Source organism: Mytilus galloprovincialis, chromosome 8 (genome assembly GCF_965363235.1).
Source record: "Mytilus galloprovincialis chromosome 8, xbMytGall1.hap1.1, whole genome shotgun sequence".
In the NCBI taxonomy this organism is placed as follows: Eukaryota; Metazoa; Mollusca; class Bivalvia; order Mytilida; family Mytilidae; genus Mytilus; species Mytilus galloprovincialis.
The window spans coordinates 31,423,793-31,445,071 of NC_134845.1; the positions used below are offsets into that span (position 1 = coordinate 31,423,793).

The 21,279-nt window shown below is 32.5% G+C and overlaps 1 protein-coding gene across 4 annotated transcripts in view; it reads right to left on the reverse strand.

Moving 5' to 3' along the window:
* The window catches only part of LOC143085563 (polyunsaturated fatty acid 5-lipoxygenase-like), a 51,019-nt gene that overhangs the window by 24,490 nt on the left and 5,250 nt on the right, over positions 1-21,279 (reverse strand). Inside the window, exon 1 of one of the 4 annotated variants that reach the window (XM_076261995.1) lies at positions 9,734-10,319. The exons of 1 other annotated variant lie outside the window; for it this stretch is intronic. In XM_076261995.1, coding sequence (XP_076118110.1) covers positions 9,734-10,210 — 477 coding nt within the window. In that variant the 5' untranslated portion in view covers positions 10,211-10,319. Of the gene's footprint in view, positions 1-205; positions 715-4,259; positions 4,743-9,733; positions 10,320-21,279 lie in introns of those variants that run through there. 2 more of the 4 variants (XM_076261996.1, XM_076261994.1) reach the window with 2 other exon arrangements.

The following is a 21,279-nucleotide window of genomic DNA, read 5'->3' on the forward strand; positions in this document are numbered from 1 at the left end:
ATTGACTTGTTGTTCAGTTAAGTTGTCTAACCCGTTTATCAAAGAGGATTACTTATATACACAAACCTATTATTTTGTTTATAACTTACGAACAAAAATAAGAAAAACCGCGGCAATCGATTGTAAGATTGTGTTTTTACGGAACGGGAAAATAGAATTTTTAGACATATTTAAATATATTTGTATATAAAAATTATTTGCCTACCTGGGCAGGACCACCTTTGATTTTCTCAGTAATTTGGTAAGTTTGTCTTTTGTCATTTAGTTCCATTAATCTTTGTTCTGGATGGGGATCTAACTGGGGTAATGATGTATCCAAATGTCTTATGATATAGTGATAATCCGCTTTAATCCAACGGAAGACGGGGAACACGTACGTGTCATTAGTTTTCATATTTTCTATACAAATCTTATCCACATACCAGTCACTGGCGAGCCCAGCGTTGTCTCGCCAGAACTCTATTTCAGCAATTTCATTCCCAAAATGACTAGGCTTTTTAACTGGAAATGCATCTATATTTCCTTTCTCGAAATCATTCCGAAAGAACTTATCCAATACAAATTCCTCAGTTTTATTTTCACTATAATCTTGAAGAATTATTTGAACATTAGCATCTGTTCCAGAATTTAACCTGTCACCAGTCTTGACATATATCATAAAATTTGCTTTTTCAAAGCTTGATACACAATCACCCATGATGAAAGTCACAGTCTAAAATAGAAGCTTCTTAGCCAGGTCAATATATAAACAGAAATGCTGTGACGAAGTATCGGATAACTAGATTGTGCATAAAATGTCTAATTTGAGATTATTACATTTTATGTCCCTATCTATATTTATATTTACAAATATCATATCTTAAGGACGCACATGTCTACAGGTATCACAGGTAATTGTATAGTTCAAGTGAACATTATTTAAGTTCCTGATTCAACAATTTTGATATTTGATTCAAAATTTAAACGAAAGCTTTAAATGACTTTACGGTGGGTGTTCACAAGCCCCAGATTAATAAACTTCTTTTTTTAATTCTTTTTCACAGATCATTTAACCGATAATATGTGTGTAGTGTTTTATGTACACTAAGCCATTTTACTATAGAAAGTCGTATTACCATTAACCAGCTGTGTAAAACGAGAAAATAGCATATCACAGGCGAAAGAGTGCTTCGCTGAAAATTTGGGCGACACAAACTGTGCCGAATAGCAAGTATGAGAGTAAAAATGACAGAAACTGGAATTGAATACCGTGTAAGAATATCAGATATCATGACTGGAATTGATAGACATGAAAGAATAGAAGTAAAAATGACTAAAATTGAATGACATGTACGAAAATCGATAAACATGACTATTTAGCATTACATGACATATACGAATCTCAATAAACATGACTGGAATTGAATTACATGTAAGAATGATTAAAGATTGTGTCAGAAACATGACTGGAAATCAACAACACGACCAATATCAGTAAACATAACTGGAGTTACATGACACGACGAATAGCAGTAAACATGACTGAAAATGAATGACACGACGAATATCAGTAAATATGACTGGAATTGGGTGGCACAACGAATATCAGTAAACATGACTGGAAATGGATGGCAGAACGAATATTAGTAAACATGACAGGAGTTGGATGGCACGACGAATATCAAACATGCAAACATGACTGAGGTTGGAAAACACGAAGAATATCAGTAAACTTGACTGGAATTGGATGACACAACGAATATCAGTAAATATGAATGGAGTTGGATGGCACAACGGACACCAAACATGACTGGAGTTGGATGACACGACGAACATTAAACATGACTGGAGTTGAATGACACGAAGAATATCAGTAAAAATGACTTGAATAATAGGACATAAACGGATCTCAGTAAACATGACTTGAATAATAGGACATAAACGGATCTCAGTAAACATGGCTTGAATAATAGGAAATAAACAGATCTCAGAAAACATGACTTGAATAATAGGATATGAACAGATCTCAGTAAACATGACTTGAATAATAGGACATAAACAGATCTCAGTAAACATGACTTGAATAATAGGACATAAACAGATCTCAGTAAACATGACTTGAATAATAGGACATAAACGGATCTCAGTAAACATGACTTGAATAATAAGACAAAAACGGATCTCAGTAAACATGGCTTGAATAATACGACATAAACAGATCTCAGAAAACATGACTTGAATAATAGGACATAAACAGATCTCAGTTAACATGGCTTGAATAATAGGACATAAAGGGATCTAAGTAAACATGACTTGAATAAAAGACATAAACAGATCTCAGTAAACATGGCTTTAATAATAGGACAGAAACGGATCTCAGTAAACATGGCTTGAATAATAGGACATAAACGGATCTCAGAAAACATGGATTAAATAATAGGACATAAACGGATCTCAGTAAACATGGCTTGAATAATAGGAAATAAACAGATCTCAGAAAACATGACTTGAATAGTAGGACATAAACAGATCTCAGTAAACATGGCTTGAATAATAGGACATAACAGATCTCAGTAAAAATGACTTTAATAAAAGGACATAAACAGATCTCAGTAAACATGGCTTGAATAATAGGACATAAAGGGATCTAAGTAAACATGACTTGAATAATAGGACATAAAGGGATCTCAGTAAACATGACTTAAATAATAGGACATAAACAGATCTCAAAAACAGCTTGAATAATAGAACATAAACGGATCTCAGTAGACATGACTTGAATAATAGGACATAAACGGATCTCAGAAAACATGGCTTGAATAATAGGACATAAACGGATCTCAGTAGACATGGCTTGAATAATAGGACATAAACAGATCTCAGAAAACTTGACTTAAATAATAGGACATACACGGATATCAGTAAACATGACAGAAATTGAATGACGTGCATGTATGAGAATCTCAGCAAAAATAGTTTTCATACATTGACGTGTAAAAATCTCAATTTAAAAATGGATTGAATGAAATGACACGTTTCAATCCCAGTAAACATAGCTGAACTTTAATTAAATGACGTGTACGGATGGATAAATGTATGAGGGTTGCTTACCATCTAGTGGCAACATTACATCCGGTGTGGACGAAAACATATTAATGTGGTATAAACAATGAATACTACACTTTAGACGAGCACTGAGGACGAGGACATTACAATGATTCGGTTATAAAACAATTCTGACTTAGTGCAGACATTTTATAACTTTAGATGACCATAACGAATGTTTCTTCTTAATACTTATAAAATAATTATTTAGATATGGAAGATTGAGGTTTTACGTTTAATACATAATATGACAAAGTTGATGGGAATCTATTTGAGTGGAAAGGCATGCAAATCTTTAAAAAAGCTTGAAACAAAGTTTGCATGTTGAAAAATATAAGTTCCAATGAACAGCAGAAATATAGATTAAATGTAAAATATACTAGTAAACGATAAAATAAAAGCGTTCCTGCATTTCTTATAGTCAGTGTGGGAGAAAACTAGACATTTCTACGCCTTTTACGGGCACAAATGCCACCCACCTAATTCTCGTTCTGTCATTGAAGGTGTGTATGCCTTTAAAGCCTTATAACATCATTAAACTAAGAGTACACATATTAAGTAGCTTCTATTCATATTAATATGACGATCTTTTTTGTATCCAATACTCATGATGTCTTAATGCGTTCAAAAACATACATTTGTATTACAGCGATTTGTTTACAAATAGATATTATTAACTGACCGACAGATTTGACATAATGATTTAAATAAAATAGATCATAATCTGAAAGCCAAAATTTGCATATATACTCGTTATTTGAAACCAAAAAAAAAATGTACTAGTCTTTTGGTTACTTTTTGGTTTTCTACATTTGATTTTATTATTTCCCTTGCGTATTGTAAATAATCCCACAAACATATGTGGACTAAAACATGATTTGGGTCAAATTTATATTTATTTAACATTGTTATTCCTCGGATTAATACCTATATTTATCGCAATCTGTTGCATTGCTTCGACATAATACGTTTGTAAGATTGTAAAATCATTCATCAATCCGAATAATTCGCCGTTTCAGAATCTAATGCATCCTGGGTAATATTTTCAAAAGTGTACACCAAAACGTCCTGATTGGTTAAAAATGTCATAAACAATGGAAATTTAACCTATGGGGTACGAACAATGAAATTACCCATGATTCTTTAGATTATGAAAAGGCGAATTAATCATGTACCTGGGCTGGTCCATTTTCAAATTTGACCTTCAACTGATAGGTCTTTCTTTTCTCGGAGAGTTCCATATATCTCTGATTTGGGTACTTATCACACTGGGAGAGAGAGGTGTCCAAATGTTGAATGCAGTAATGATAGTTCCCCTTAATCCATCGAAAAACCGGAAATATACTGGCTTCCGCTGTGGTCTGATTTTTCACTTCTATCCAATCTACATACCAGGAACTTGAAATTCCTGACGTGTCTCGCCAAAGTTCTATACGCTCGATTTGAGGAATATTTATGTTTGATTCTACGGGAAAAGAATCAATTGTTCCTGATTCAAAATCATTTCTGAAAAACTTGTCCAAGACAAATTCTTCTGTTTTAATTCCTTTACATCCATAAAGAATTATGCTTACATTTGCATCGGTTCCTGATAATTTTTTGTCGCCAGTTTTGACAAGAACAATGTAAGAAATTCTGCCCATTTCTCATTCACACAATGCAAGAACAATGTAAGAAATCTTGCCAAAAAATCATTCACACAAGAACAATGTAAGAAATCCTGTCCAATTGTCATTCACACAAGAACATTGTAAGAAATTATGCCCATTTCTCATTTACACATGAATCAAATTAAACTTAAAACTTTAAGACAAATCGTCTTTTAGCAGTTGTTAGCATCTAATAAGAAATTAATGAAGGCAGAATTTCTGCATTTAAATAGTTTTGCCGATTATAGATACGGTTCGCTACTTTTATCTAAACCTGTGCACGCACTTAATTCGACCAATTATCAAATTGTTATTGTAAACCATTCTATAACATATACATAACACGGTTGAGACTAAGCACACATCTTAACAGTGTTACATAAGTCTGAAATGTTACCTGTTTTAATTACTTTAAAACCATATTGCACAGATATCTTAATGTTTATGAGATAATGCAGCCCATGTCTGTTAATTATTTTGCACTGAATTGCACACAAATTCCTGTTGAATCCTAGTCATTAATTGGTTTTTTTCTCTCGTTTAAATTGTTTCACATTTTGTCTCGTTTAAATTGTTTCACATTTTCTCTCGTTTAAATTGTTTCACATTTTGTCTCGTTTAAATTGTTTCACATTTTGTCTCGTTTAAATTGTTTAACATTTTCGGGGCCCATATAACTGACAATACGTCATAGAGTTTGACCATTGCTGACAGTTGTAAGGTGACCAATAGTTGCTTATATACATGTTATTAGATTCGGGTGGCTATCATACCACATTTCATTATTTTCATAATGACGAATTATCGATTCAACGTTTTGTGTAAAAGTTTTCTAAAATAACTGCGGTTTAGGAAAAAAAGTGTTTTGTAATTTAACATATAATATTGATGATAGTGTAAAAGTTTATAAGAATTAATTTAGTAGAAACTTTTTATCTAAGTCTAAAGTATACAAATAATGAGATGTGGTAGGATTACAAATGAGACAACTAGCCAACAAAGTTCAAATGAAGTGGATGTAAGCAATACTAGGCAACTGCACGGCCTTAATCAAAAAATAGAAAAAAAACCTCATACCGTATGGTCGGCTATTAATATACAGAATAACAGTGTCAAGCAGAACACTTTGCGATAGTTCAAATGAAGGATGGCAAAAGACTACGAACAGTAGAAACTTATGAATATACCATACTAGTTTATAGAATAAAATGTTTTAAATCTGATCACTACAACTTCAGACAACTACGTGTTTTAAAAGTCAAAATAAACTACATCAGGTACTAAAATTAGAACACACGATCCCTCAGTAATCTATACTAAAAACAAGAAGACCTCATTTTGTGTGTCGCTTCTCTTCCTTCCACAATCTATCTATCTATACTATTAAACGAGAAGACCTCATTTTGTGTGTCGCTTCTCTTCCTTCCACAATAAATCAATCATCATGCCTCTGTGTCCTATAGGTTACATGTATAGTCGCATTTGTCATCCATTCTTATGATTATTCAGATTGAGTTTTTTTGGGAGAAAAACGACAAAAAAGGGAGTCCGGATATGATTCCGTCATCAGACTGAATTTTAGTCATAGATAACTTCTGGTTCGAAACGTGCACAAATACAACCAATCGAATGATAGATAACAAAAATGAAAAAATAAATAAGCCTATCAGAGCGTTCTCAATATCATGGTGTTTAGATAGCTAGAACCACAACTATTATACCTCCTTATAAAGGACAATTATTTTTTTGCGTTTATCTACATGTAAACTACGATTATACTACTTCAATATATAGAGACTCTCTGTATTCTGTGTACTGTTTTTTTTTTTTTGGTTTTTTTTTTTAAATGTTAATGTTTACTATCTAAGGGGTCATACCAGTTGCATATATATCAAAATAAGTAAAACATGTGACACATGTACAAGCAATCGTATGATAGATAACAAAAATGAAAAATAAATAAGCCATTCAGAGCGTTCTCCATATCATGGTGATTATATCGCAAAAATCACAACCATTACATGTAAACTACGATTATACTACTTTAGTATATAGAGACTCTTTGTGTTCTGTCAGGGACTATGTTAGTATAAAAAGTCCCTAATTCTGTCTACTGTTTTCTTTGAAATGTTTACTATTTAAGGGGTCATACCACTTGCATATATATTAATAAGTAAAACATGCTCAACTTCATCTAAAACTACCTCGACCAAAAACTAACCTGAAGCGGGACAGACGGACGGACGCCCAAACGAACGAACGAACGCACGGATGCTCAGACTAGAAAACATAATGCCCATAAATGGTCCATCAAAATTTATGGTTGAAAGGGAAAATAGTGGTTTGGCAAAAATGAATGTAAGGTAGAGATTAGAGAGAGGCAGGACCTTTTTCGGGGCGTCGGGATCGGGTGTTTATAAGCTCGGGATTTGGGGATTGGTATGTTAATAAGGCTCTCAAAAGAAAAGGCACTGATGGATTGTCCTAGAAGCATATTTTATTAGACTAATAATGGTCTATATATAAGCAGTTACATTTATTTCATATTTGAAACGGTGCAAATTTTAAATTTGATTTGACTTTTACCAAAAAGAAGCATTCTGGCAAAGAAAAAGAATAATTGTGGTCTGAGGCCAGAAACACGAAAATAATTGAATTTAACAGAAAGGAAACAAATATCGGACTTTGGAAAAAGGGAGAGGGCTTTTGATACCTTTTATGAAATTCTCCATACATAATATCTTTTACAAAAAAATCATCCTACAACAGTTCACAAGCTGTATATGCCCGCGATTTCGCGGGTGTGTTCTAGTAATGTTTATTTTGGAGTAAGATTAGGACGTTTGGGTATTTAGCCATTGGTTGATGGTTGCTAACATTTTTCTTGCAAATACAGAGGAATTAGATACCTGGCAAATAGATGTTAATCGTAATTCAATGATTTGTGTTTATCTATACTATGGTAACTAGAATGCCAAAATAAAAGATACTAGAACACACCCGCGAAATCGCGATCTAAACACCATGATATGGAGAACGCTCTGAATGGCTTATTTATTTTTCATTTTTGTTATCTATCATACGATTGCTTGTACATGTGTCACATGTTTTAATATATATGCAACTGGTATGACCCCTTAGATAGTAAACATTAACATTTCAAAAAAAAACAAACAAAAAAACAGTACACAGTATACAGAGAGTCTCTATATATTGAAGTAGTATAATCGTAGTTTACATGTAGATAAACGCGAAAAATAATTGTCCTTTATAAGGAGGTATAATAGTTGTGGTTCTAGCGATCTAAACACCATGATATTGAGAGCGCTCTGATAGGCTTATTTATTTTTTCATTTTTGTTATCTATCATTCGATTGGTTGTATTTGTGCACGTCTCAAACCGGAAGTTATCTATGACTAAAATTCAGTCTAATGACGGAATCATATCCGGACTCCTTTTTTTGTCGTTTTTCTCCCAAAAAAACTCAATCTGAATAATCATAAGAATGGATGACAAATGCGACTATACATGTAACCTATAGGACACAGAGGCATGATGATTGAGTTATTGTGGAAGGAAGAGAAGCGACACACAAAATGAGGTCTTCTAGTTTAATAGTATAGATATCAAGGAGGAATACAAATCTCAAATCAAAGGCTGGGCAAATAATGTAGCCTAGCTGATCATGCTGATGGAGATAAATAAAGAGGCAAACAATAAGTAGATGGAAAAGTTAATAAAAAAAAAAAAAAAAAAAAATGATCACGACGAACCCCAACCACACCTGGGAATGAATATTGGTGCTCAGTTTCAGTGAGCCAGCCTGACCAACAAGTGACATTGATCGTGTCACTTTTATTCAAAATATATGATAACTGAAACATTCAAAAAAGTGGGGTTAAATTATCTCTAAAGGTTTACCCTAAAACATTACGAAGTAAACAAACATTCATTATCTATCAGGGTAGTCATGACAGAATGAATTAGTCAGGAACAGACCAATACTGTTCCCAGGTTTAACTTGCAGATTTTGCTATGTATAGAATTGTTAGAAAAATACGGAAGATATGTTATAACATGCAATTTGTCCCCAACAATTAACATAACGATATGTCATACGGATACGCGATGTTTGCGTTCCAATTTTTAGTGTTTGCTTTATTTTCGAGTGATTAATTTTGGCACTTTCATTTGAGACACCAAATAAACCAAAATAAAACTGCAACCGAAATCACCCAATTTACGGTACAGTGTTTTGAAATAGGGGATATAACGATCATAATCTTTGAAAACAAAATAGATATTTAAAAAAAACATGAAATATCGCAATATACATCACAGAAAACGAAAGCAGAAGAAACACACACGCCTCTACCAAATTATGCTTATAAATAATAACGAAACGGGTCAGAATAAATAAATGAATAAAATTAAGATACCAATGTGTTAAATTGCTATATGATATATTCTCATTTGCGTGTTGAAACAAATTTATCTATAACACATCTACCGACTTCTATATAGCTTTTTGTGAATCTTAGGTTGAATCAGTTGTCTTAGGAATGTTTTTTTTCTGTTTAGATACTGACATAAACCTGTTGAATAGGAGAAAGTCAAATCCAACTGGGAAAAGTTTCTTTGATCTTCTATAAACACGTGATACGATTGATCATTTCGTATATATATATATATATATATATATATATATATATATATATATATATATATATATATATTAGTAATACATCGATCATTTGAAAACAGCGTAGTACGATGCAGCAAATTAGGTTCAGATGAGATTGTCGCTCTCGTGTTCTAGACAATTCTCCAATTTGATTATTATTTGATTTACAACTTGATTTACAACATAAAGGATATTTGCCTATGGGAGTTCATTTAATACAAAGATAAAGAGATAATATATATATATATATATATATATATATATATATATATATATATATATATATATATATATATATATATAACTTTTTTCTACCTGGATAGGAGCACCTTGGACCTTAACCGCCAGTTTGTACATCTCCCTCTTTTCCTCCAGTTCCATTTCCCTCTGCTGGTAGTAAGGGTCATTTTTTGGAAGACAAGTATCAAGATGTTGAATTCTGTAATGATAGTTTTCTTTAATCCAACGAAATAGGGGAAATATAAAAACATCTCCAGTTTTCTCAATGGTAACTTCAACCCAGTCAACGTACCATGCAGCAAAAAAACCAGCACCATCCTGCCAAAGTTCTATAGAAACAATTTTATCCAAATTTTGCTCCAGGCCGATGAGAAATGAATCGATATTTCCTGCTTCAAAATCATTCCTAAAGAACTCATCCAGAGTTTGTGGTTCCGATTTTTGTCCGTCCTCTCCATGGAAAATTATGCGCACATTTGCATCAGTGCCTGCTCCTTTCTTGTCACCAGTTTTGACTTGAACTTTATATTCATAGCTTTTAGAGGCTTCCATTGTCACTTCAAGTCTATCTCTTGAGACACAAATTTATACACGAGAAGTTATCTTTATACTTTTATCCAGGTGTATTTGTCGTAATCGCTAGTTAGTGTTTGTATGCAAATATAACTACCTTTGCAATAAATCTATAAATTCTCTATCCAAACATATCCTTTTTGACAGGTATACCTGGCTGGGTAAGCCTATCACCAACCAAAGACATAGCTTACGGAAGGGTGTAAGAGATACTTGATTATGTAATGCGAACTACGATGAATGCAGATATCAAATTTAACCTCTACTTTGCTATTGACATTTGCTATCTGTCTGTCTATCTTATTCTCATCAAAGACGAAATGATTATATTCATAATTATTTATGATTGTCAAAATTTTTGTCTCGAGTATCAACTTTATTGTAATAAATTAATTTGCTCTTTATGTGGCACTTGAATTGGAATAAAACATATCTTATCTTATCTTATAATACGCTTAACAAATAACAGTACAATACAATTATCATACTAATATTTTGTTATTTGAGTAATAAACCTAAAAGCTAAAACTTAATTAAAATATATCAAAAGGGAGACAACAAACACAGATTGAATTGAATGTTTCAATTCAATCTGTGTTTATTGTCTCCCTGTCGATGGAATTTTGCTGTAAAATCTAATATCTTTTTTATTAATTTTGGATCTTCTAGTCTTTATTAAATGTTAGAAGGTAAATTTGTATGTTTTTGAATGAATTAGTACAATTATTTAATACTACGAATCTTCGCCATTCGTGGTAATTGGTTAAATAGTAAAGAAGTTTTGCACAGACACTCTGATTATAATCAAGAAAATATTCAGTTGTGTATGTTAGCCCCTGTGACTCAAAGTTTACGTGGATCACAATTCACTTCGATTCTCATAGCTAGAACTTTAAAAAAACATTCAATTCTAATAAGAATTATGGTCACTCTTGGTCTTCTTCCGATCGGCAGTAAACCGCTTGCCGAAGTTTGTATCCGCTTAGCTGTGTGGGATGTACAAGTTTGTAGCCACGTCTGATTAGAATGGGGCCGTTAAATCCATTACTCGTGTAAAGAGATTCTCATGCTCTTTATACTTGAGGAACTCTTGTCATATCTCTTTGAAGGGTACATAGGTAGCTTTCTGTCCAAATCTAGAAAAGCTTTAAAAAATCGTCATGAACTTGCAGGAGATATTTATCACTGCACGACCAATCATAAAAAAACCCTGAAACATGCAATTCAAGCCTCATCATTATGGTTTCCAATATGGTTTTTAAGATGGACATTTTGTGCAAATAGATAGACAATAACTGTTTAGTGTCTTTAAATATCAGCTGTATTTGTACGAGGCTAGGAAATAAGGTGCATTCGAGCTTTTAGCGAGCTATTACACCTGTTTCGAGCCGAGTACAAATACAGCTGATATTTAAAGGCACTAAACAGTTATTGTCTTTATCCTGCAATTAATTCTGTATATTATTTGTGTTTTAAAAGACACAAAAACACAGGTTTTGCATATATTTTCGATTTGAAATCCCTTGAGGCCCGTGTAGTAATACAGTAATCACAAATTAAAGACGGGTTCGCAAAAAAAAAATCTCGAATGGTCAACAATAATGCATCGCTCAAGGTGAATAATTATCTATTTTAATTTTTTTTTTATCATCCTACGCTTCAGACTCGACATTCACTAGACATGCATGCTGAAATTGACATGGTTGTTTTTGTTACACAATCATACACATTTTAAGTTTTGAAATCGATAGTTGTCATCGTAGAAAAGACTGCTGTTCATGAGGGGGATAGGAACTTTATCGGGACTCCGGGATCGAGTGTTTTTAAGCTCGGGATTTAGGGATTGACCCTTTCGGGATTCAGGAATTCTTTTTTTCGAATTTCGGGACCTCGGGATTTGGTGTTTTTAAGCCCGGGATTTCGGGATCAGGACCCCTCCTACCCCCATTTCTGTTCATGTGTGTATGTTATCAGAAAATTGGTGTGATTCTTATTGCTCTAAAGAAATGTTTGAAAACCAAATAGAACGTATAAAAGTAATCGTTAATTCGCAATATTGATACGTCATTGGAATGTGACTGCAATACACATTCTTAAGTCACGCAAGTTCATACAATACTAAGTCCGGCAGTGGGCGGAGCTTTTAAGCGATATCTGTATAGTATACAGATACAGCATAGCGATATCTGTGGGGCTGTATCTGTATAGTAGAACACCCAATTGCAGGATAAAAACAATTATCTGTTAAAACAGTGATGCATACAGTTGGGGGACGACATAACGAAACATGTAGCCTAACCGTGTGCGTTTCTATGATAGATCCGATCCGTTTACTGTTGTTCAGTAAACTAAAGGAATCCCCTTTTCTTTTACAAATGGAGAGTTGTCTCACTGGCACTCATACCATATCTTCTTATATCTATTAACGGCAGGGCAGTCAACAAATTAAAATGTTTGAGTGTAAATGCTTAATTCCGGGATGAAACTAATACTAGTACTCGTATATTGTTTATTTCTATGAATTTCAAAAAAGGAAAAAAATCATGGTTGAAGTAGTTTTTGATGAAGTTGAAGTCCAATCAACTTGAAACTTAGTACACATGTTCTTTATGATATGATCTTTCTAATTGTAATGTCAAATTAAAGATTGTACCACATTTTCACGGTCCACTGAACATAGAAAATGATAGTGCGGCTGCGGCATCCGTGTACTGGGGACACATTCTTGTTTTTATTACTTTGATATAAATAAATTTGGTGTATTTACTATCTTCTGATTGGTTAAAAGTATTAGTTTTATTTTCAATGTTGTCAATTTTTATGGCGACACGCCCACTCTGACGTTGTGTATTCATACACCAACATGTGTGTACGTTGTTATTGTTAATATAAATAATATAAAAAGTTCTTTGAGCCTTATTTTTGATAGAAATTTATTTATAATGAATGGCAATAATTTATTTTGAATTTATTGACCCATAAAATTAATTTTTGACTTCACATTTTACATAATCCGCTTCGCGGATTATTCAATGTGAAGAGTCAAAAATTAATTTTATGGTTCAATAAATTCAAAATAAATAATAGCCATTCATTAAACCTATGTTAAATATTTTCCTACCTGATTGTTTATGCTCTGTCTTCTACGGAAGCCGATACGGGCCATTCAAAAAAAAAATTATGTCGTAATTTCGACATAACATATATATATATAAACGAGTCTAAATTGAAAACTACGTTCAAACCTATGATTGCGTTGGATAAAAACCGCAATTTTTATACGTGTGCATGTAAAACAAATTTCGTTGTAGAAGGGTCCAAAAACAGCACAAACAACATTTTCCAAAAGACCAAAAAAGTGAAAAGGAATATTTAAACAAAACCCATTTGACTAACAGGTCGAACAACTGATGTTCTTTAACCCTGCTGACTGCCATTGGCGATTGCCAAATAAAATTGATCACAAGATGTAACAAAATGGATCTTAATATAAATTTAATACTAAACAGAAAAAAGATTTAACTTGTGGCCACGATGTTATGCCACAAACAGAATATGTATTATGATTGCCAAGAGACTAAATGACACGACGTAGGAACATCATGTCCAACGTTTGAAAGTAGACATAGAGCAAACAATACTTCTATTCACCCTTATTACGAGATGCCATGTAGGTTGAGCTAATTTAAAAGGAGGTGGAAAGCTTAGCTTGCCTTGGTAGGACTCAATGTTAGTCCTCATACAATTGCACGTCTTATTCTTCCAACAATTAAGAATTACAAGCGATTTATAAAATATATATAAGTTTCTCACAGAAGGTAAGCAGAGAAGGTAACCAAAGATTTTGCGACGATGCAAATATTAAACTTTACAATATAAATAAATATCTTTAACCAATGAATTCAAATAGCAAAAGCTATGCACTTAACAAATTTAAGCTTCATGTAAATTATTTAACAATGAAATACATTTAATATGAAATTTGGAGTTTTACCAATGGAGCTAATAATTAATAAATAACACTGTCAGCCACACAACATTTCGGGGACTCTCCCTCTGGTATTTTTCGTCCCTCTTTTTTAGCTGACTTTGCGGGGGCTTTTCTAATTATTAGGGGCAATATGATGACCTATAGTTGTTAATTTCTGTGTCATTTAGTCTCTTGGCAATCATAATACATATTCTTTTATATATATAGCGATGTTGTTATAACGACATAGTGATGTCGTTATTACGACATGTTATGTCGAAATTACGACATAGCAATGTCGTTTTAACGACAAATCATGTCGAAATTACGACATAGCGATGTCGTAATAACGACATTTTATGTCGTAATTGCGACATAATTATTTTTTTTGAATGGCCCTTATCGGCTTCCGTAGTCTTCCGGCTACTTTTGTTTTGTTTTACTATCCTAATATATATATATACAAAAAAGTTTAACTCCGCCACATGTTTATATCCCGACTAGAAGTCGGAAACGTAGGCAGTACATGTTAGAGGTCCCATTTGCTGTCCCATTTCAACAATACGATGTAGGTGGTCGATTTTCAATAGTCTGTGTTATTTCCTTTTCTAATATTATAACTTTATAAAAAGTATGGAAAATTCAAATTTTGAATTTACTCTTTATTTGCATTAGAAATTGATTGATACTTTCCATGTTTCTCTAGAATACACCTAGAAAAAATCATTCTAATATCTAATTCATATTTCATAAATTTATATTATCGGAGATTTAAATGCTTATTTAAAAAGGTAAATATTGTATATTACATGTGTGATATTTGCTTTATATTGTTGACTTTGAAATTTGTCTGCTCAAGTGATTTTATTCAAGAAAAGACATAATATTAAACAACCGCAATAAACCATTAAACGTAACAAATATGATTTAAATGGTGAAGTACTACTTCCTGTAGTTAAATTGTAATATTGATGATCAAACATATTACAAGAGGTGTACAGATATTTAAGGTTTTTTTCTTCATATCAAAACATCGTTTATTCATATTAAGAGATGTTAAGATATGAAGAAAAAATCTGTCATATGAGCATTAACCATAAATATTTCAGGAGATCTGATAAGCAACAATAAATATTATTGGAGAACTGGGAAAGTTAATTATATCATTGAACGAACTTTTTATGAAATGTAGCAGTTGACAATATTAGAGTTAAGAAAATTCCTGTTCGTAATCCCTATGCTTGCTTTTAATAGTTTTATAACGAAAGCACATGCGACTTGATAGTAAATGATTGAAAGTGAGATCAACATGTAAGTAAATCGGAAAGGTTACTGCTCATTGTTGAAGGTCGTAATGTGACAAATAGTTGTAACTTTTACATCTCGGTCTCTTATGGAGCATTGTTATCATTTTATTTTCAAAGCAAGTCTCTTAAAGACTCTCTGTTCCTGATGCATCTGATTCGCAATATTATATGCCCTACATGCAGGAAAAGAGCTAAAAAAAACTTAACGTAAGAAGTTTTATTATATTCTTCTATTACATACTATGACGCAAATGTACTCAAAGGTACTCAAAGAGGAATTCAGATAGCTAATCACGTGTATCAGTAGCAGAAGAAAAAGTTAGCAATGGAAAAACCTCAAGTAATTCAGTTTTTTTTTATATATAAAGCTTATAATCATAGAGGAAATACATGACTTTTATTTAAGACTTTCATCAGTAAATGGAAACAAGTCATGAAACAACTAACAAATTAGTATATAGATCATAGATAAGAGGAAGTACTATTGTTGTATTTAGATTTTACATCCCTGCAAACAGTGCTTAAATATTAAATTTGGCAGAAAACTATAAATCGGTAAACAGATGATGGAAAAACATGATATCATACGAGTGCAATGCAATATCGAGGTAAAATGCACATTTTCTTGGTATCATGATATATAGGTCATTTTCTAAATAGACAGCTGATGACACCTATAGATTAATAATATACTTTAGTTTATCATATAATGTATCCCGCACCTACTTTGACTCACACATGATTTATAGATTTGCAAAACATTTACATATATATCCATAAAATTACATTGAAACTCAGTGCTATGCATTACTGTTGATTTTGAATATAATTTTAATGTATTGCAAAATTTGACCAGATTTAATATTTAAAATATGTGAAATAAATTACATAACTTAAGTTCCGATAGAATTTTAATTTAAGTTTTTAGGTCAAGTGTGTACTTCTTTTTCAGTTTGTAGATTGATACTTGGAAGGTAGTATTCCTCTATAAATGGATTGAGACCTGGGCATTGATACATTTTTGCCGTTTACAAGTAGACACGAAATTTCAGGTTCTAATGCAAAACATAGTAAAATAAAGGTCTTAATCGCCCGATGTATAGAAAAGTAGTTGAATTTAGCAGAGACCGTCACAACTAAGCCATTTACAAAAATATGCTGATAGATATGAATAGTTACACCCATTTAGCTAACAAGAATCCGGATTTGGAAAATGATACATTCAAATTGTTATATTTGATTAAAGCATATTGGAAACATAAACAAATTTTAATGAAACTAGTGCAATACATCATTTCTTAGTTCATATAATAGTGTATTAAATGTTTGCATTTTATCATTTTTTACGTGATCTTGGGCCTCGACTAGGGCACAGGTCAAATAACGTAAGCGTATTTGTCAAATAACATGCTGAAATGCAGGAAATACCATCGCCTTGTATGTAATACGGTCAACCTACTTAAAATTCTATAGTTTAGGATGTTATGCATAATAAAAAAAAAAGTAAATTTGACATAAGCTCTTAAGCAAACTCAAAGTTAAACAACACAAGCGAATTTCAAATTTTATCAAACTTTCCCTTGTTTGATCAATAAATGTCTATGGGTGACAGTTGGAATTTAGCACTTCCCTTGTGTTGGAATTTAGAACTTCCATTGTGTTGGAATTTAGAACCTCCGCTATGTTGGATTTTAGAACTTCCATTATGGTGGAACTAATGTACGCTAATGACTCTTTTAAGCATATTATTATTTATATTCCATATAGTATATCGGCAAATGCCATGGGATATTGCATTGTGCAATGATTGCAAATAGAAGTGGATAGCGGAGGGTAGCGTCATCATGAAATAAGGGTGAAATAAACTCTGAAAAATTAATCAATAATTCCCTAGTTCAAACAGATTTGCTCTTTCTCATTTTTACTGCAACAGCAGAAAAAAATATGGAAAGCTTATGCATAGGTTGTAAACTGTCTTTGGTTAAACAAGGAATTTCATATTCAAATATACAATTCCATGGGTTAAAGAACTAATATCTGAAGTTAATCGTCATTGACGACTGAGGTACAATGTACAAAATATCATGTACACTGTTAGAATTTAAAGAAAGCTTTAAAACAGATAAAATTACATGATCAAGACGCTATTGACACGAAAAAGTATGTTTGTCTGATTAAAAACCTATAAGTCAAATTTTTGTCAACTTTTATTATATTGTCTATAGTTAACAATGTCTCTAGTCGGTTATGGGCTCGTCAGAGCCGCATTTGTGTTTTCATTGTTTTTGTGTACACAAACACCGAACTTACTATCTACGATAATATGATAAATGACATGGTTTATTTTTGTTAACTTATGTAGGGTATATTTGGCTTTGCAGGCGTTGTCTTCTCTTGCACGACAGTTTACAGTGTTTTACACCCGATTAAGGAGTAACGCACGTGGTAAAGCGAACGATGCATGCATATAAGTATAAAAAAGACGATGTGGTATGATTGCCAATGAGACCACTCTCAAAGACACCAATTGAATATGTAGACAGCTCACAAGCAAAAAAACTTAACTGTAAAAATATAAGAGCATACACTACAAGCACAGGGACACATTATACTGTAGTGCATCCAAAAAGAGCAAGAGTAACATAACTAACCTCCAGTAAATAACAAATATTAAGAAAATGTATCCATATGGTGAATGGGCAATGAAAGAATAGAACATGCACACAGAACGCGCGAATGATGCACGATGCACAATGAACGAAAAGAAAACAGGCAATTTGAATAACAGAGGGTATGTAGCAATTCCTGCAAAACGCATAATGTATATCCCAGAGACATATCAAATTAGAATTTTGAATCGGAATTGAATTACAGACGAGGAGGAGCAGATATTTTGTTTGATAATTAAAACAAGCTATATTGTATGTAAAATAACTGTAGGGATGTCCACTTCATTTCACGAAAATATATATGATGAAATGTTATATTATAGTGTTATTAACTGGCTGTTTCTGTATTTGCACTGGTATAGATTCAAGGTTTGCTCTATTGGTCTCGAGACCCGTAGGGTCGACGGTCAATAAAGCTGACCGAGAATTCATACCAGTGGCAGTGCCAATACAGAAACAGCCAGTTCATACCACTTTTATTGAATAATCCAACTTTTTCAATACAGACTTGTTCTGAATACTGACTGCATTACATACATCAAATGTGATTAAAGGGACAATATTTCCAATACGGACTGGCAATGAAATACTAGCCCTATATTCACATCATTGCCAGTCCGTATTGGAAATATTAGCCCTATATTCACATCATTGCCTATATAGGGCTAATATTTCCAATACGGACTGGCAATGATGTGAATATAAGGCTAATATTTCCAATACGGACTGGCAATGATGTGAATATGGGGCTAATATTTCCAATACGGACTGGCAATGATGTGAATATAGGGCTAATATTTCCAATACGGACTGGCAATGATGTGAATATAGGGCTAATATTTCCAATACGGACTGGCAATGATGTGAATATAGGGCTAATATTTCCAATACGGACTGGCAATGATGTGAATATAGGACTAATATTTCCAATACGGACTGGCAATGAATCCTGAATTACATGCAAAGTGTATGTGTACATGTAATCCAGGATTCATTGCCAGTCCGTATTAAAAATATTGGACATGGCCGAAAAGCATGGAATATAGACGACGTCACCAGTATGACACATGCCGTTTTGGTAGTATTAGGGCTGTTTTATGTAATAAAAGTATATATATGCAATTTTTTACTTTTTTCTAAAGATACTTTTAAATATAATTTGTCCTTGCATATATGTATATGCGACCGAACTTGTGAACTATAATAACATAATCGCGGAAATGACATGGATATACGAAACGTCCTCATCCACTTCAAATGTTCTTCAGATTAAAGTACGTAAAAGGATGATTCTCTTATACAAACTTCATAAGGCTCATAACGCACTTAAAATCACTTTTCACATTTTAAATTTTCCGTTACAAATTGAGTCTTGAATTATTTATTATTTTTCTATTTGTACTGGTGTATATTGATCAATAAGACATTTTGGCAACTAGGAATGGATTCCAAAACCCATAAAAATTATATTTAGGACATGGGAACATACAGAGAGGCATTTTTCAACCAAAAATCAAGCGAGAGAGATGTAAACAACTGCATGTCACCAAACAGCCTTCACCAATGGATAAAACCATTGCCGCATAGTAAGCATTCATAGATCCTTGATAACAATGTGAAATTATTTTAAAAAGAAAACTATATTGTGACTTGGACTTGCAAATGACAGAACTCAAGAAAACTTTAGTAGTTGTATTTAATTAAAGAAATTAGATATAAACGCATCAGTTCTGAAATATGAGCATACACATTATGCGAGAAAGTTTTTGATAGTACCCGAGTTTCAGTCTTCAAGAAACAAATGTTAAATAAGTTTCGTTTTCGGCCTAATTCGGAAAACATTTGAAGGCAAAACTAGTTTTTTTTCAAAACCCAGAAACTGAAACCAGCTCAGAAGTCACAAGTATGTCCTTAATTAAGTTTACAGATATGATCAACATAGATTTACATTGGTAACATCTAGTGGTAGTGTTAAAAATGTAATCCTATCTAAAACGACAATCGAATATCCTCTCGTGCTTTGAAAACGGGGTATCATAGTTCAAGCTTAAGAAACCCATAAAAATTCTTGGAATATGCAAGAGATGAACTTGATAGTATATGACGTATATGACCTTGTAAAAAAAACCGTACAAAACATCCGAGTATACTTAAAGCATACTTCATATGGAAATAACTTAATTAAGTATATATTTTGACATAGGAGTAACTGTTAAGCTAATTTAAGCCTCCGTATTATTTTTTTTTTTTAAATTACGTGATAATAAATAACTTTCATTGGTTTTTTTTCTGAATCACAGAAACATTCTGTAATACATACAAGGAACTAGTCAAATCAAAGCTGTTCCCGTAAACAAAATGCTCCAATCAAAATGAATATCGAGGCCGAAGTAGATTCCATCATTAATTCTTTCTGAGACTACTATAACACATAGTAGTCTCAGATTCTTACATTTAAATTTGAAGATATAGATGAATGATTTAAAGATCAGTCATAAACAATAATAAGATTTGGTAGAATTGCCAATAAGACAACAATAAACATTTAAGCAACTGTGGGTTACCGTACAACAATGCGGAAACCGAATACCGTATAGTAAGCTATAATAAATCCTAAAGTTAAGAATTTTGAGCGATTTTCGTATAGCTGCGAGTGTCCATCGATACAGTATTGTTTATTATTGTATTCTGAATGGTATTTCGTTATCTAGTATAACTCAATCGTAGAAGCAATTATTTTATAGTTCTGTTTTAATTACCATTGCGTAGTTTTGTTCGTTCTACTAACCAAGACTTTGTCTTCTGAATATTCATCATGTTCTGTTGAAGGTGGTCTTGGTAGAACAAGAAGTTGAAAAGGAAAGGGTGGTTGTCAAAGCAAACGAAACACTACCATGTAAATGTGCATGACCGAAGTAGTTTTCATTTTTTCATTTCTAAATAGTTTACTGTGGTTATTTTTTAGTTTTTGAGTTTTGATATGTAAAGGTTGGCATATTGTATGGGTCATTTTCAAAAAATGTCGAATTTTCAGTACACCCATTCTAAAATTTTTATTTCTAATGGAAATTTCAGTTGTAATGATTTAAATGAAAGCTTGTC